General features: G+C 42.1%; 1 protein-coding gene across 9 annotated transcripts in view; it reads right to left on the minus strand.

Annotated features, from left to right (window-relative positions):
- The window catches only part of PCDH9 (protocadherin 9), a 752451-nt gene that overhangs the window by 520043 nt on the left and 212859 nt on the right, over window positions 1–19549 (minus strand). The window contains exon 3 of one of the 9 annotated variants that reach the window (XM_083610423.1): window positions 13077–14997. The exons of the other annotated variants lie outside the window; for them this stretch is intronic. Within the exon in view, the coding sequence (XP_083466549.1) occupies window positions 14977–14997 (21 nt within the window). The 3' untranslated portion in view covers window positions 13077–14976. Of the gene's footprint in view, window positions 1–13076; window positions 14998–19549 lie in introns of those variants that run through there. 9 annotated transcript variants of the gene reach the window in all.

The following is a 19549-nucleotide window of genomic DNA, read 5'->3' on the forward strand; positions in this document are numbered from 1 at the left end:
TCAGCATGGGACCCAGACATTGATTGCCCAGGGACAGACAGGGACTCCTGGAGGGGTTCATTTGATTCCCAAGCCTAAGGTTTCCCACCCCAGTCCACATGGTCTTAGTGCAGTTTCACTAATATGAATGAAATCTGAGAGTTTCCACTGTCCCTTTTATTTTAACCTTGGGATACAAGCTAATGCACACATAGGGCTGCTATGCATTTTACAGAAACATACAGTCCACATGCTTCCTGTAACATACAAGACCAAGCCATATTTATTTTTCCTGATTGCATGTTCAAGCTGCAGATAACCACGATTTACCCTGAAACGTGTATATATTGTCCTATGTACCCTTGGTGTGCAAGAAGGGTAAATTAATGTGGATAATTTATATGGTCCACATATACTATGGGGAGTACACACGGATTACTGTAAAGTATCATTTTTTTTTGTCTTTGCCGTGGAACACAAGTTCACTTGGGGCCACCTGCGCTCTTTTGGGCTTCCAGCTCTCTTTGTCAGCAAAATGAAGCTGGAAAAGGCTCTGTGTATGCTGGTCAGCATCTGCTGTCTAGAGACCCATGCCTGGGACTTGAACCTGCTTGCTTTCTCTTCTGCTTTCTTTGCCTTGCTCTGCCCTGCCTCTCCCTGTCTCCCTGCCTCTTTGTCCTTTGACGCATCTATGTGGACCATGTCTCAGCTTGCCTGCAGAGAATTATAAGCATGCACCCTCCCATTTCTGTGGTATGTGAAGGGGCCTATCACAACATGCCGCGAAGCACATGGTACAGTTGTCATGGCAACTGGACCGCCTCCATTTTGCACATCTGAATGTTCCGCCGCTACTGCAATGCTAAAATGTCTAGGAACATACTAGTTCTTGAGTATGTCAGGAAGAAAACTGAGCTCAAAGATACATACAAAGATATTTTAACCTGGTTATACATCTGCACAGATGGAGTTGTTACAGCCTGTACAGACCCTGTTTTATGACTGGGTCAACACTTTCTTGGAAGTACAACTCGATTAAATTAAGCATCAGGAAGAACTTTATGGTGGTAAGAGCTGTTTGACAGTGGAATGGACTCCTTCTGTAGGTGGTGGAATCTCCTTTATTGGAGATTTTAAAGCAAAGGTTGGATGGCCATCTGTCATGGATACTTTAGCTGAGATTCCTGCATTGCAGGGGGCTGGACTAGATGACCCTCAGGGTCTTTCCAACTCTACAATTCTGTTATTGCCATGAGCATAACTGGACTGATGCAATTCCTATATTTTCTCCCCCTTAGCATGCAGTATTTCTGCCATTGTGAGAAAACATTCTACACAGCTTTGTCTTAACAGGAGGAAAAGGAAAACAGCTCTGTGATGCATGCAATGCAGAAAGATCAAAATGCAATTCTGTTTCTTTATTGTTCCTCTTATTTCATTTCCCAACATAACAGTAGCTGCTTCAAGCGACAACAGCTGTGACATAATTACGATTTAACATGCCACTTGATATGCTTGTCATATCTGCAGATTATAGATTTAAATTAATTTGACAAGAGAAGCCCCAGCAGAAATGCGAGAAATCACCTGATACGCCTACTGGTCACACCCATAGAAGGTACTACTATTATTATTTTAAAGAAAATAAAATGCTAGAATAGACGTAGTACAGTTCACTGTCAAAATGCAGAATTCAGGATGCAGGTGGGTGACTCACACGGTTGAATGCTCGTCCATTAAAAGGAATTCTACTTCCACAAATAAAAACTGGATGTCACAGGGAAGGCTTGGCTACATAGCAAGCTTTCTGGGTTCGGTGCTTGTTTTTGCATGGAGAGGCATTTAAACCACGTTGCAGCTCCCCACCTGCAGTCTGACCTGCACAGAGAACTGGACCTAAAAAAAATTAAGCTTGGGGTACTTCCTGATAAGGGACCTACTTTGCTCAGATGAGGTACCTACTGTCCAGAGCTCAGAAAATCTGATGCTAAGCCGAAGTGTTTCACTCAGTTAATTTTGGCACATTTAGGCAGCTGTTTTGTGTGTGTGTGTGTGTGTGTGTGTGTGTGTGTGTTTGAGTGTGTGAGAGAGAAGCATCCTCTGAACATTGTCGAATTTTCATTGAGGGAATCATTTGACTTTGTTCTGCAGGTGCTTACTTATATTTGATGAGTTAGCTGAGAGTGTTTCTCCTCCGCTTCCTTTATTAAAACAAAACTAAGTCACTACTCCAAGCAGCAGCATGGCTGCACTCGGCGTGGCGGATGGGCCATGAAGGCAAAGACTTGGAACAGGAGCTGATCTTTTTATAGGTTAAAAGAAAGAAAGAAAAAGAAACACTTGGCCACCTCAGTGAATGTAAGTAACCCCTTGGAGAGTTTTTGGTATCACCCTCCACACACACGCTTGCATTTGCGAGGAACAAATGGTCCAAGTAAAGTGGTGTGGGGATTAAACTCTGCCTTAATAAATTCCCCCTTTTTTGTGGAAATGGCAAAAGTGTAGCACAATTTCCTCAGGAGCAGGTTCTTTCCCCTGAGCTTTTAATTTTACAGTTCTACTTGGAACATTAAAAAACAACAACCCGCGTGGCATGTGAGCTGCGTGCATTAGCAAGCACTTCTGCCCGTATCAACCTGCCTGTGCATTGAGTGCCCCGGCATCTGAGGTGAACTGGACGAGCCTTTTTGGTAGGGAAGCCCCACTTAGAGATCTACCTCCCTAGGGAGTTTCACCGGGTGCCTGCTCTTAACTTTTTAGCACCAGGAGAATACTTTGGTTTTTGTTCCATTGCTTGTTCTCCCAGGCTTTTAAAGTGGTTTAACTTATTTTAGCAACTGTTTTAATGCTGGCTATATAATGATTGATTTGCTCTGCTATGTTTTATTCACTTGCATTGATTTTATCGTATGGATTTTATTGTTGTTGTTTCTGCTTTACAGTGATCTGCTCAGGGAGCTGTCAGGTTGAAGGGCGGTATTAAAATATAGCAAATAAAATAAATAAACAGCTCTTATTCTACTAAAACACCAAGCTCACCAGTTATCTTGGGGCAACAAGGCTGGCCCATCCATTAGGCCAGGTAAGGCAACTGCCTCTGGTGGCAGGATTCATAGGGGCAGCATATCCCAATGTAGATCTTTATTTCCCTCTCGTTCCTGACTCACGCCTTCTCTCCTGGCCGGGATGTGGGGAGGCACCATTTTGTGGTTCGCCTCAGGTGCCTAAATTTCTCGGAACAGCCCTGTATTTTTCTACTGTGGATATTAAAATTAAACTTTTATGATAGAAACAAATGTGTTTTTAAAGATGCTTACATTTACCAGCTGAACAAACCAGTCAGAGGAAAGAAGGTGAGAGTGGAAGCTCCACATCCAGTATCTCCACTCTGAAGAAAGGCTTAATGAATTCTGACCTCAAAGTACACCACTGCTCTTCAAATGGGGCTGGGGCAGGGGTGCCAGTTCCTGGGGGTCCAGCACTTTTGAGCCCCCCTCCCAGCTAATTTTATTTTTGGGGCCACCCCCTCATGTCAAAAAAAGCATGGGGCAGAAGAGGCCAAGCACAAGTGTGGCATGGCTTCAGTGGCCATCTCCATCTCTTCCTCCTCCTACCACAGAGGGGAAGTAGAGGGAAGTAGCTCCTGGCTGGTGGTGGCGGCAGCAGGAGGAGGAAGAGGACGTGGAGGCTGCGCACCAGAGAGAAGAGCTGCGGCCATGGAAGCTGCACTACCGCCATGTTTGGCTCCACCTCCTGGCTCCTCCCGACATCCCGCATGTGGTGTCACATGCGCGATGTCACAGGTGTGACATTGCACCCTCCAAATCTCACTCACAAGTTGGTGCCTCTCAGCTGGCATGGGTTTTCCCTTGCAGAAAAGTGCAAGCCAATATGGGCAGTGGAGTGTTTTTTCTCCCTATCCGCATGAACAAAAGCACCAAGTGGACAGGAGGTGCTGTGTGCTGGAATAAAAGACAGGGAAAGAGGTGTTGTGAAGTGATGGTAAATTCACCTTCCTGATATGACGGAGCCCATGCCAAAGCACACATGTCTGGGGAGCACTGTGGGTGCCTATTCTTGTGGAGATTGCACTGCTCTTCCATGGTTGTAGAACCATGATAGCACCATAAAAAGCCAGTGAGCCAAAGAGTGGTGATTCCCATATCTGGGAACTGTTTGGCACAAAGGGATTCCGCCTCACTTGTTTACAAGTACAGTGGTACTTCGGGTTACAGACACTTCAGGTTACAGACTCCTCTAACCCAGAAATAGTACCTTGGGTTAAGAACTTTGCTTCAGGATGAGAACAGAAATCGTGTGGCGGCAGCGCAGCAGAAGGCCCCATTAGCTAAAGTGGTGCTTCAGGTTAAGAACAGTTTCAGGTTAAGAACGGACCTCCAGAACGAATTAAGTTCTTTAACCCGAGGTACCACTGTAGTAAGTGTTCTGTGGTCTTCCTTCCCTCCCATGTTAGGAATGGCTTATTTACTTTATGCACTTATCAGGCTAGGCATAAATGTCAATTTGTTTGTTCAACATGCCAGTGGGGAGGGGGCTGGATGTTAAGCAGTTAATTCGGGTCCCTATCCAGGGGCCTTGCCACTCAGGCCCAGTATCTGTGTGAACAGAAGGCCTGAAGCTCTCAATTTTAAAGCTCCAAAGGGTGATACTGAACATGTCACAGAGTAATTTACATCCGTAATTTAAAGTCTGTTCTATATTAGGTGGAATACTCCTTTCCACCTCCCTCCCAACGAACAGGCTCCTCAGACGCTGTCTTAATAAATAGTTGGTGCTCTCCTTGTATATAAATAATGGTTGGAGCTTCCTCAAGGGCATCAGAAACACTGAAGCATAAGACACCAGTAAATACAAAAGGCAAGAGGTGCCCACATTGGGTGGCGATATATTCTAAAGCACTGCTGTGGGTGAGCCGACACTTTCTAGATGCTGAGGCTAACAAAACAAGGGCAGCACGCTCTCAAACTGGGAATCGTAGCTGCCGCAAGAGGCTGTGCTTGAGTGCTGTTGCGTGAAAAGTGGCCACTATTGAGAAAGCCAGCAAAGGGAGTAGTAGGTTTATCACCCTGCTGCTACTATATTTCAGGATGTGTTTGTACGTTTAAAAATTCATGGGCACCATCCATAATTTATTTCACTTTTGTGCTTTAATTTTCCAAAGCCGGAGTCAGACAGACAACACACTGCAACGTCGCCTCCCTCCTCTGTGTTCTCATCGAGTATCTGCTCGTCCTCCCTGTACTGTCCCTGGAGAATGGTTGCCAATATCAGGATGCTGTTTAGTGAAGACATGCAGCTGCAGTCTCCACAGTGAGGCTCAGAGAAGTTCCAAAATTTTCAAAAAATTCCAGCAAGAATCTCTGCCAGAAAACCTGTGGGGTTTGTTGTACTGATGGAGAGGAGGACAAGGTTTCCAACAAATCATGAGCACATTCCTACTGCTTTAGGGATTCTCCCCCCCCCCTCCTTTTTTATTTAGCAGATTACATGTCCTTGGTTAGTTTCCTCATTACCTCTAGAAGAAAAACACATCATTTTCAAGCAACAGTAGGAGGGGGAATATTTCAATGTTTCTTTAAACCTAGCTGTATCTTGTAGATGAAGATACAAGATGAACTGTTACCATGCTGAAAATATAAAATCATGTGAATAGAGAAAAAAGTATTATTATTATTATTATTATTATTATTACTATTACTATTACTATTACTATTAATGTGATCAAGTCCTGGGTAGGTTATTTTTAAGTCTCCTTTATTTTTGGGGAGGTCAGTTGATGAATAGCACATATGGGGGAAATGTATGCCTTTCCTAATATTTCCACAAATGCATTGCACAAATGACATAGGGCATCATATGCATGAGACACATGTCTGCTAAAGCAGCTATCAAATTTTCACTGAGAAGGGCTTTCTGACTTGTTATTTCACACATTGGTCCACTGTGGCTTAATTTTGCATGGCTTCTGATTGTTTCCTTCAAGTCTAACTTAATGCTAACCATGTTTGCTATTTAAAATACTGCACATTATTTACATTTCTGTTCACTTACTTTATTTTACAACATCTTGAAAAACTGTTAAAATTTTACAGGTTAAGTATTATTTCCACTCAGTAACCCCTCTGTCCACCTGTAATTATCCTTTCAGCTTTGCATAATAGAAAATATATAAATAAAGAAAATTTGTGGATATTCAGTGTATCCCTGAGTGCCACTAACAAATGAGATAGAGTAATTTTGAATTATCTAAATAGAGAGACACTGGCAACCACAGAAAGGTCAGCATTAAATGCCCCTTGCCCTTGGTTATCACCTCTTTTAGGTTCTCTGTTTTTTGTTTTTTTTACAGCTGTTTTGAATCGTAATTGCCATTTTCAGGACTGCTATACATTTAATGCTCATATGCTTCCAGGGTCATAGCCGGAGATTTATATTTTAAAGGTTGTTTTTTTTCAAAATAAAAAAAATCCCCGCCTCCAATGATTCTATAGTATTTAAACTTTCAACATTCATAGAGACACTATGCAGTGAGCTGCTTTGCACATAACAGTGCCGTAGTGCAATTGCACAAATATGAAGGAAAGGAGATTGTGTGGCTACTTCTCTTCTCTACCAAAATGGGATTCATGGTTTGTTTCACTCCAGACAAACCATGAATTTTAACCTAGATTTGTTTTTGGGTTTACAGTATGTTGTTTCTCTGGAGGAGACAAATCATGAGGGTGGGCTCAGATGACATGCTAAGCCAAATCATGGGGAGAGTGCAGAGGCTGTGGTCTCCTTCCTGGAAACCAATGCACTTGTATGTACATTCTTAGCCATACATGTGGACCAGCTCTCTGTATGTATACAGCAGTAAGGTAAGGAGGTATAAAAACAAAATCTTACCTGTAGGAGATTTTGAGTTCGAAATAAATAAATAAATAAATAAATAAATAAATAAATAAATAACTCTTATTTTCTATTGCATAGGGGATCATGAACTTTTTGCCTGTTATCTGTTACTTCTAGTTTACATGTGCAATAATATGGCACAGCACTTCTCTTATGAGAGAGAGGGAAATGGAATGAACTCCGTTGGTTAACATAAACCATGTAGCTTAAATAATTACTAAATTTTAACTAAAAATGGGCATTTTCAGAAATTACTGTAATCAGCAATGACAGTGACCAGTCCTCAAACACTTGTACACATCAAGCTCTGATAACTTCAGTAGACTTATGTATATTATTTGCGGCAGCCCAATTCTGCAAAGGGGTCCATTTATACAGTCAACAAAGTAATTTGTTATTGACAAGGCTTTTTTCAGCCAGAACTCAGTTCCGGCACCTCTCCGGTAGGTGCCATTGCCATTATAAGAGAACAAGGGAGGTGTTCATGGTGAGTTCCAGCGCCTCCTTTTCTAGAAAAATAGCGCTGATTATTGATAAACCTTTTCCAGGACTGCCTCACTAAACACTGCTGGTGATAAACTGTGCATACTTGAATGCCCCTCCATGCAAATGAAATAAATGTCCCCTGCATCCTGTAAAAATTAACAGTTCAGCTTGATAACTTTCTATGGCATGATAACTTTCCACATTCAGAGAATTTTGTGTTGTTTTTCATGGGGGACTTATTCAAATGTGAACCATCTCTCCACCCATAGCCTGAAGTGGTGCAGTCTAGGCAAACTAAGGCCCAGGGACTGGATTCAGCCCAATCTCCTTCTCAATCCGGCTCGCAGTCGGTCCGGGAATCAGCATGTTTTTACACGAGTAAAATGTGTCCTTCTATTTAAAATGCATCTCTGGGTTATTTTTTGTGTTTTTACATGAGTAGAATGTGTGCTTTTATTTAAAACACATCCCTGGGTTATTTGTGGGGCATAGGAATTAGTTCTCCCCCCCTCCCCCCAAAAAAATATAGCCCCCACACACACCCCACAATGTCTGAGGGACAGTGGACTGGCCCCCTGCTGAAAAAGGTTGCTGATGCCTGGTGTACACATTTGGCAAATGATTGTGTAAAAATGGGTTGGTGCAAATGCTTTTGGGCAGGGTACACAAACTGCAGCATTTTCCTATCCACACCTCAGCAGGACCACCACAGGACACTTTCCAGGGGGAGCATGTTCTTTCTCAACAATGTAATGTTCACAATCAGAGAAAAGTAGTGAAAAGTCAAGCTAAACACACTTCCCATTCACTGCAGCTTACTATTCAGATATTCTTAAAACAGTTGAACTTGAAAATTATCAGGCTGTGGAGTGTAGCCCTTCTGTGCTTTTTGTAACCTTTAGTCCAGAAGATGAAAAATTGTGATTTGCTATCTGCTTGTACAGTGAGTAATGATCCTATAAATTCACACAAAGTCAATTTCAGAATTCCTGATTTATTTTTTTAAAGGAGTCTAATGAAAAGGAATTGTTCTAATTATAAACATAAGACGACACATAAGTATTGTTAACGGAACTAATTTTGAAATATGGGTGGCCAATTGCTCACCTAAAAGGAGAACGAACTTGATTACAAGAGGCGAGAAAGTGAAATGGTGGGCATTGGAGACAATTGGCTTTATTAATAAACAATACTTAGCCTGTGCATAGTACTTTTAAAGCCCATCCCATCCCATACATTTTCAAGGATCCTCAGAAGAATCTTGCAAGGTAGGTCAGTATTATTACTATCTCCTGTACTGCAGGTCAGAAGCAGAGGCCGAGAGCCTATGGCTTGCCTAGGGCTATGTAGGAAGGTCACAACTGCAGTGAGACTTCAGCCCCTTAAGTAACTTCTCACCACTGTACCACCCTTGAGCAGCCAAAATACTCTTACAAGGTCTTTAAAAAATAATAATCTGAAACTAGAGTGTAAAGTAAACTATTTTGGACAGCCCACTCCAGCTTCCTCTGTGTTTCATTCGCTTTATGTCCCCCGTCCCCCCCACTTCTACTTCTTGGAAGACCTGCTGGGCAAGGAGTTCATCTTGCTATGCATTATTCATGGAATAGCTAACATAATGGGGTCTCCTAGACCTGATATAGTACATACACACACTTAAGTGTTCTTGTGAAAAATATTATACCAATGGTGCTGGAACTAAAACCTATAATTGTTATCTGTCTTATTAAACAACTCACTATTCATTTGAGGAGGAAGGGTAATGTTGCTTCTGTTGTTTTCAAAGTTCACCAGAGAATCACCTCAGCCTTCTTAATGGACATTTCTTTTTCTTTTTTCCTTCTCCCCCTTCTTCACCCTCTTGTCTACCACTCTTATTCCTTTTATTTTTTCACATTTTCATACTCTCAATGTGAAACACCCTCCAGTGCTGGTTATCCCTACATAAGAGTCTTCCCATGTACCTCAACCCCATTGACTCAGAGGCATCACCTTCTTTAGTATCTCAAGAGAGGGTACACTTTACACCTGAACTGCAGCACTGAATTTCTCATTGTCTTTCTCTCCTTGAAGCCACTTGACAAAAAAACGGCAGATACTTTGTACAGTTGATTTTTTTTCTTTCAGAAATAGCTGTGTGGGGTGAGCATATTGGGACCATGGAGTAGGAGGAAGATTTAAACCTGTTGTCTGCACCATAAGCCCAGTCAGAATCCACATCTGCCATTTGCAGTAGGGGAAAAGCTCCCTCCACTTCACAAACATGTTGACAACCTTTTAGCCCTTGCACACACTTCTGCTGTGTCCCACACAGTCTCAAATGCACACCCTCAAACACATATACTCTCCTATCCCTTTCCCCCATATAATGTATGTTGGCTGCAATGGGGTAGACACCAGTTCACCATTTCTTCCTTCCCCTTGCTGTTCTGAAACAGGAAATATCTGCTGGAGAACTGCCTGCCTGCCTCAAGAGCTTTGCAGAAGCACACAAGGGCGATCACCACTAGGAATTAATCATTACTACAGAAGGCCTCTGTACAGCCATTAGTGGGGGCAAAGTCAAGTGAGCTGAAATGGGGACCACACTGGGAACGGATGATTTGCAGGTGCTTGAGAGGGAGGCAGAAGCAGAACCCGGCGTTCAGAGGCAGTCTTGATATGAATCCACCTGGCTCAGAGATCTTGCCCTGTCCCATCTCAGGCAGATTGTGGAAGGATGAGCCACTGTAAGCTACAAGAATGAACCAGAATGCTAAATCCAGCTCTTCAATTCAAGCAGCAGAGTACAATTAATTTCTGATTGTCTGTGTTGGTCTGGACCATTTCCCCTGAAGCTACATATTACATGCATCCATTTGAGATCATCAGAAGACTGGCAAAGGCTGTAATATTGTTGGCTTTTGGTGGTGGGTCCTAAATGCAATTCTTGCTAATGCTTTAAAGAGTGATTCATAAGCTTCCTTTGAAGGTTATATTTGCATGATTATTATCTTATATATTAGCAAACAAATGCATACCATGCATTTGGAGTACTTGAGTGGGTACATTTCAAGTAGATTCACATTGGCACATATATACACCAATTTTATTTAGAATTAATAATTTTAAATGGATTTAAATTGACTCTTTTTCTTTTTCTTTTTTAAACAACCATATGCTATCACAGCCAGACCGAAGAGCAATTTTAATTGGAAAATAACCCACGGCTCCCTGGCATATTTGACAAACAACATTCCATCCCAAAGAAACAACAGAGGAAATTGTGTTATCCATTTATAGCAATTATAATATAGCCACTTTCCCTCAAATAGGAGAGTTTATTTCACAGCTACAAAATTGCATAATTAAATGTGCTCTTTTTTTGCTTCAGATAAGATTCATGACTAAGCACTTTGCAGATCATGTTTCCAAAAGGTTCTTTTGTGACATCAGATTTTTTTACCCTGCCTCTCAAAAACACACACACCACAATTAAATATCTATATTTAGTTATAAAATAAGCCACAATCCAGATAACCACCATTTCAGTATGTACACAGAACATGAGGCCAGAATTAGAGGTTCATTTAAAATTTGCCTAGACACAATATAAATCTATGGGTTGCTCTTAAAAATGAAAATCTGAAAGACTGCAAGGTAAATGTTGTGATGCAATTTTCAGATTATTCCAGACAGGCCTCACACAGTCAGTCCTAAACTGTTCATCAGACTGAAGTAAAATTTCAAGCAAATCTTATTTTTATCCTCATGCACTGAGGAAAACCAAGAGAGTGTAGATAGGACAAGTAAATGTTCTCTCTAGGAATGTGTACTCATAGTCATGTTTGCATATCCCTGGTTTTTAAGGTAACATTTGCATCAACTCTGTTTGTTCAGAGCTAGATTCCTCATACAGTTGTAATTTGTGGTATTTTATTTCAATGGGTTGTGTGACCCATATGAAGAAAGTGTTCTTACATGAGCATACAGAACCACTCCAGAAGCCATACTGGGGTACCAAATAATTCAGTATAAGGCTACTCAATGCTAACATAACTTTGTGTTATGTTTCTTGTTGTTTATTTTATTGTGAAATGAGTCCATTCCTGAGCTTCTCTAAACTTAGCAGGAAAAATACACTTAGTAACAATTGGAAACATTAGTAATTTTTATTACCAAAGCTGGCATAACCTAGTATGTATGAGAGGTGTTCTGTGAATGAGAACCAAATAGAAAGTTGGATCTGAAGCCAGGAGATCTTGGTTTAGTTGCTGGCTTTCAGCAAACCACCATAAGTCAGCCTGACTTAAGGGTTGTGGTGTGTGGTCCATGGAGAATAAACTGGGTAATGTATTTAGGAAGGAACTTCACAAACATTTTTAGTTTAAAGTGGTTATGTAATCCAAAGACTGACTAAAGACATTAAGAGTTTTCCTATGTGATGTTGGGTTGCAGCCATTTAGGATGCTCAAAACTGGACTGGATGAAAGTTGCATCTTGTTCTGCTGCCAGCACAGTGACTTGTCATGTGCTCCTGGGAATCTTACAAGTAAGGCTAATGCAGCAGCCACCACAAGTTGTCTGTTGTTCCCACCAGCTAGTACTTGGACATACCATTTCATTGTCATCCCTAATAGCAGTCGAGAGAACTATCCTCCTTGAGTCTGTCCAATATTTTTAAATAGAAATGGGCCACCTTAGGCTCATCCTGAAGAGCACGATAAGGTCATGAGAAAGTCCTTAGAATGCTCTCTGAGTGTTCAACTTGATGCAAAAAGCATCGGCCATCCTTCAGCTGCTACCCATCCTGCTCTCCAGAGCAAAAAGAAACAGAAAGCCATGGAAGGAGGGAATGAAGGATGGACTGGTAGAGAGGTCTACCCCAGCAGACCATCTTTCTGGTCAGAAATGGTATATCTTCTGCCAAGGAATCATGGGGTTTGCAATCCAGCTCTGTGAATTACTGTCTGCAAGGCAAGCAGCCCATGCAAACCTTCTGCCTTCATTGGATCATTCTACCGGGTGGCTGCTACTTCTTCCTGCTTCCTTTGGGAAAGTGTTGACATTTTTAAAAGGCAAGCAGAATCCAAGCAGAGACCTGCTCAAGATATGCCCTCAAGGCTCTGCACTCCCCATCCCCCACCCAGTTCTGCTCACAATTCAAGTAAAAGAGTGCTAGCCTAGTGGGCCACCCTTGCTCTAATTCTCATCCCATCCCTATCTTTAAAGCCATCTAAACCATGTATTGTGAAATCTATAAATTAACTGCCTGTTGTATCGTCTGCCCTGAGCCTACTGGCCAGTCTATTTCACTGGCCAGCTTAAAAAAAAAGGGCTGGGGAACCTGTCTATACAATTCAGCAGCACCAATTATAGTTAGGGAAGGATTCCTTTATAAAAGTGCTTTTTGTGCGTTTTTAACTACTTCACATACATTGTCTCAATAATAACCACAGGCTAATAGATGCACAAATCAGAGTTACAGGTTTTCATATGTTGCTAAACTGCTAGGTGGGCAGATAGAGGGGTCGCTGTTCCTGAGTGCAAGGAAGAACTACCTAAACATGCCTGAGAGACTCCAATAAATCTTTGACATGACTACGTCGGTTCTGATGAATGCTCATTGCACAATGGAGAAGAGAAAAATGCACCAATTTCTTTATTTCGTGGTATAAAAATGTGGATTTATTCCATGAATGAGAATCAGCCTCAGACAACTTTCTAGCTTTTATTTCTTTGATATATTACACCACAGTGGATTTACATTTTTAAAAAGGGGGTTACAAGCACCACTTAATGGTTGACAGCTTTCTAGAAATGCTGATAAATACTATGTGATTATTCCCCCCCCCCTCAGAAAAATGCACTACATAAAGTATAGTCATACTCTGTGCCACTTTATTACAAATATTTCTCACAAGATCTAATGAAGCCACAGGTATATACCAATTTTCAGTCCAAGCCAGCAACAACTCCAGGCAAAGTTTTACCATTGATTCTTGGGTGGCTTCCCAAGTGAAAAGTGGTTGCAAGATTAAGCTGTCATTTGGCTGACTATGAATTATTTTCTTTTTCCCAGGTGCATGGACTAGTTATTACAATTCAAACAGAAATATTTTTAAATGAATTTGATCACTTGACAAGTGCCTGTTGATAACCCACTGCTTTGCTCTTTATTGCAAGTAGATATTTGGAATCTATTTTTGTGCTGAACAATTTGAACCAAACAGTGAAATGCTTTTGGTCTCTTACAGAACAAACTAACCTAAGGCTACCTAAGGGCTTGGAGCAATATCCGGCTCCCTGAGTGCATGCACAGGGGACAAGCTGCAGAAGGAGGAAAAGTGTTTCTGCCCAATTCTGTGTGAGGGCCTAATCATGTGCAAAACCTACTGCCACCCCAGAATAGTTGTGCCACTGAACACATGCATGTTGTCAGGCAGGAGGGTCTGGCCACAGAAAGCCTGTGGTGACAGGGAGTGTATTTCCTGCTGGAAGGTATTCAAAACCCCATCCTGGATCCCATGAACTGGCACTTAGAACAGAAGGGGGGGGCTGAAGTAATGCACAGCCCTATGATAGCAGAATAAAGGATGGACATAACATGCCAGTCTGGGCAACTTTTTCACTCTTTGCTCCCAGCTCTGCAGGACCAGACTAACAAGTGCTGGGAAACGTCCTCTCCTGGGGACGGGGCGGGGGGAGAGCGTTCTTTCTCCCATGATTTATTTTAGCACGGGGACCAGTGCTCTGGTGTACATTCGCAATATTAAACCTCCACATTAAAGAACTGGATTGTGTCCCTATTCTAATACATTCTGGCGTATATATAGAGGATGTCTACTGTTGTTTTTATGTGCCTCCAAAAAGTGAATATAAAGCAAGGTGATTAATATTGATCAAGTAATATCAGATCTTTTCCATCAAGTGAGGAAAGGTATTTGCCTTTATTTTATTTACCACCAATAAAACTGATGTGATCTGTATTGTGAAGCACTCATGGAAGACTATTTTAAAACTTTCAAAATTGGCATTGCAGTACAAATATATGCATTTCCCAATAATTTAAAGACAGAAAACGTGCATTCATCAGCACAAATGTTTATATATTATTGGGGATGGGGTATCCCTGTCTAAAGAGAGTATAGAACATCATCAGCAAACAGATGCCAACTACTCCATAACCTTTTAAAGGAAGGAGTATTTTGTTACCTAAATGTGCAAAGCCATTAGGCTCTTGAGAAATGTGTCTTGGGTGGTAAGATTGGGATTTTTTTATGCCTCTTTCAGATGCCAGCCAAAGAAATGTTTGTTTTGGTCTTCATTTTCCATCTAAAAATTTTGGACGGGCCTTTAGGCCTGGCTACCAAGAAGTGGGGTCCCATCTCTTTCAATATGTTCAAGTTCTTCACAACAAAGAAGACCAATTCAAAGAGAGGAAACGTGGAGAGTTTCTGTGTATAGTCTTTGGCTCTGCATCCCAAGACATCTTCTTGGATGCCCGCACCCTTCTCAGCAGAGAAGGAAGAAACGTCTTCAGAGAAAGCAGTGCTGTGTACCACATTGGATGTTGCCTCCCGGTAGTCAGAGATGGTGAAGCAGGCATTGATTCTCTCAGGGAGAGGGTGGGGAGCACTTGAGAGAAAGAGAGAGAGAAAGACAGAAAGAGAGAGAGAGACCAAAGAGATAAGCAGACCTGGGGGACTTCAGGACATTTACAACCTAAATATAGATTCCCCATTTTTCCCTAGCTGCATAATTGACTATATCGGTATCATATGTCAGGGCTGCACAATGTATGACCTACCCCATAAAACTCAGTCCACCAGCCATGCACGGCAGCACTTCAGGGGCTGAAGAAACTTCCAGCTTTTCATGCCTGCCTAAAACAGTAGACCGGGGGATTTACAGCATGCAGCATTCCACATTGCAAGACTTGTTGGCTGCTTTTGATTTGGTGTACCACAAATTGTGCAGGTCTATCATATGTCATATATACTTGTTTATATAAATGTATATTCTAACTGCATAGGATAGGTTACAACATTTCAAAATTTGCCAACATAATGAATATATTTATTGTTGTATTGTGCTAAGAAGCATTTAAAATAAAATAAAATAACAACAACAACAATTAAAGCATGCTAAAGTGAAACTTGTGGCACCAAATAGGATTAAAACCAAAACCCAGCACACCTCATCTTTCTTTTTTTCCAAAATACTTCACAAAATTATATTCTACTCTTTTCCACAATACCCAAGAAAGATAACAACTGTTTCTGAACCTGTAAAACAAAACAAAATGTCTACAGATTTTACAGTTAAGTGGAATCTAATGTTGTTACAGAAGCTCCAGCAGCACCAAAATTATAGGGAAGGAGTTTCAGATCTGAGGTGCTAGGGCTGAATAACCACCCGTCTAACCTGTGAGGGCAAAGCAGATGGCCCAAGCCATCTAGAGCTTTAAACATCAACACCAGCATGTGGCCTGCAAATGAAGTTGCAGAAATTATCTTGAGTAAGGGAAAATAATGTGAAGGAAACATCCAAACAGCCTTTCATTTAGATCTCTTCCAAGTTTTTATTTTAGCAAGCTGGATCCTCCTAACAGAGGGTCCATGTTGTGCTCGGCCCTGGAACTCTTTCCTAACTGGCTTATGGGCGGGGCCTGCCCCACTCCAAGCTGGTGGTGCCACAGTTATGCCAATGGCCTTTAGCCAATCGGCAGTGTGGCAAGGTTGGGAGTATTTATTTGGCAGCGTGACATAGGGACCTCCTTTTGCTTCGCACTTCGCACCCACCCATTAATTAGGTCATGTTTGGCCTTGCTTTGGACTTCGGTTGATCACCTGTTTTGGAACGGGGGCTGGGTAGGAATTTTTCCCAATGTGGCAGATTGGCTGTGGCCACTTGGTTTTTGCCTACCTCTTAGCAATCGTCACAACTTTGTAAGGTTTGGCGGTTAGGCATTGGTTTAGGGGAATGTGAGGAGGAGAGGTGCGGCCATCACCTGCCCCTCCAATGAATAGGGTATTCCGTTAAAGGAATCTGGGGGTCTGGATCTCGTCCGAAGCCCGGAGAGGGTCTAGGGCCATGCCAGGACCCCCGGGAACCCCCGGGGTGAGCATCAGTCAATATACACTGAGGGAGCTCCCCCTGCTGGTTGTTTACCCTTCCAGGCTTCCTGCAGGGTGGGGCAGGAGCCAGTTATAGTTTTGATACCAATGCCTAAGTCAATACCAGTCACACTTGTGTATTTAATAAAGCTGTGGCCAAAATTTGCCCATTAACATGTAAACGAAATTCTGTCTCCACTGTGTCTTTATTTCCATGAGGGATGGGTTTTGGGGCTTGGAGCACAAGAAGTTTGGTATGCAGCTATGTTGTATGTTTGTGTATAATAATTCATACCCTGCCCATCTGACTGGGTTTCCCCAGCTACTAAGGCATATGGACAACTAACCTGGTATTCCAGTCTTAAGAACACTGGCTGCCAGTGGCGTAGCGTGGGGGGTGCAGGGGGGGCGGGCCGCACCGGGCGCAACATCTGGGGTTAGGGCAAATCCATGGGTTAGGGGGCGCAAATCCACGGGTTTGGGGGCGCAAATTACTTGCCTTGCCCCGGGTGCTGACAACCCACGCTACGCCACTGCTGGCTGCATCTGCACAAATCTGGAAGATTCACTTCCATATCAGTTGTCATAATATCTGAACCTAGACAAACTCCAGCTAGTCTTATCTTTTGTTAGTGGAAACAAGTCACCTTCAAACCATAGTTAAGATTACAGTTTAGCATTCGGTCCTACCATTTTGTAGTTACTCTAAAGTGGAAGTTGTAGCTTCAGATCTCACAATTCAAAAAGTGCCTCAGAAGATATCTTTCTAGGAATCATCCCTCCCATTTCACCATACCCCCCCTCAAAAATAATGATTTCTTAAACCAAACAGCCAGGGTTTGGCTTTTGAAGGGGGTTGGGAGTAAAAGAACAGATAAATGGTCCTTGTCAATTCAGTCCTTTGCCACAAGAAAGTAGAGAATGATAGATACTTTACACCACCCCAAGACTGCTTAGAGCTGGGGCCCATTTTTGGTCATGATGACCATGAAGCTTTGCCTCTACCATGTTCTGACTTGTTCTGTACAAGGTTATTTCAGCAAACATTTAGCCATTTACGTTGTTCAGCTCATTTTTCATAAAATAGGTTTTCACTGGAAATTCTGTAAAAAAATTAAAGGATGTAAGGTGTTTTGGTTTTTGCATTAAGAGCATTACAGTATTAAACAAAATTCCAGAGATCAGATGTAGTAGTAGGACCATCCATTCATTTCAGTAGTTATAGTCTCCTCCATCCTCTAATGCCTGCCCTGTCCTGCATATTAGCCTTTAAGCTCCTGCTACAGAATAAGCAGGGGTAAGCAACAGTGATTCTTATTGGCTCTTCCCTACTTAATTTTGCAGCAAAGTTGCTCTCAAGGAACCAGGCCTCACATAGATCAGCAGTCCGCTGATTTGATCATAAGTGCTGACTTTATAAGGAAGAAAAAATAATCCCCTTGCTGGGTGTAAACTACCAGCATCTTTACCTTAGGGTTTGTCTTTCCACATTTCATTTTCATGCTTCCTACCATGTGCCTCATAGCCTGAAGAGCTTTATGCCTCTATTTATTACCTTAAGGATTCCCCTTAGCATACTAGGAAGGATAAATTAACTAACACAACTTCTAAAGGCTCTACAAAACTGCTGGGGAGAAGGGGAAAAAAACAAAACTCCAAGCATTGAAAAAGCTAATGAAACACATACATCAGAAAAGGCAAACTCCCCAAAGTGTCTGGCCATCAGAAATCCGTGTGTATGTGTGTCCGTCCATGCACAGGTTGAAACACAACCACACATCATTTTGCTTTCTTCTTTCAGAGAGGCTTTTAAAAATACATACATATTGAGGACTTTTATTAAATGAAATGGCACTAATTTATTTAATTATATGACATTTTCACATGTTACATTCAGCAGCACCGAACCTATTCTCTCCCCACCACACGCTAACATGCAAACATGCCTGCATATTTTACTGAAGGTGACATTTCAGTGAAAACCCTCCTCACCTCTGCACATACTTTTATAGCTCCAAAGCAAAGGGTAAGCACATCAGAATTGAATGAAGGGGAAAATAATGCTTGATGAAATATTACCTAGGTGGCTCTGGCCAGTCTGGAGAAATATTAACACTATGGTGTAGCATACTGTAACCACAACGTCCCATTTTCATCTTTGCACCATGTTCCTATGTATGGAAGTTTGCAATATCCAAATTCATTATAAATCAAGACTGCTGGCAAACAAGCCGACATTCTCTTTGTGACAGAGGATGTTCACAGATAACTGTTTCACAACAAATTTGTGTCTCAGGTGCAGTGCGATTCTCTTTGCCATTTATTAGGATTTTGACAGACAACCAAGCTACCCTTCTGGCTTGACAGAACCTACCTTGGTATAGTTTGGGTGATTGTGAGCCCAGTCACAGTATTTTCAACTTCTGGTTTAATATTGCTTTCCTATATATAATCACACTTTCTTTAATTGCAATGTGAGTAAACAAAAGTCAACTGTGAGTCCTCTTGAATCCATCACATACACATGCACCTTAGAAATAGGTTGACCATGCACACCTTCCGCAAGATCAGGTAGAAGTTTCATGCTTTGAGCAGCTAGTCTGATCTGGGAGAGGGATGGAATGGAGAAGGGAGATGTCCATGCTGACGTGGTCATGCCCATACAATGGAAGATGGCAGGATCCCCAAGGATCTATGGGTAGCTGGCTTCAGGAACCAGGCCTGTTGGCAGACCAACTCTGTGTTACAATCAAGATGTCTGCACACGTGCTATGAAGGCTGGCAACATTAACCCCACCAGTTGGGAATCCCTTGCAGACAACTGCAGCACCTGGAGACAGGCAGTCAGGTCATGCATCTACAGCAGTGACCACAGGAGTGATGAGTGCTAGGAGGGGCACACAGAGAAAAAAGGCCATGGTGAACCTGCAGCAGCACAACTGGATACTTTCATCTGCTACAGTTGCAACATGCCTCTTCCCTATTGGTCTGTACAGCCACAGCAGGTGCTGTAAATTTCCAATGGTTTGACTTCACCCCCGAAGGCACACTCTTCCATTGTTACCCAAGAC

Source organism: Podarcis filfolensis, assembly GCF_964270895.1.
Source record: "Podarcis filfolensis genome assembly, chromosome: 4".
NCBI classification, from domain to species: domain Eukaryota; kingdom Metazoa; phylum Chordata; class Lepidosauria; order Squamata; family Lacertidae; genus Podarcis; species Podarcis filfolensis.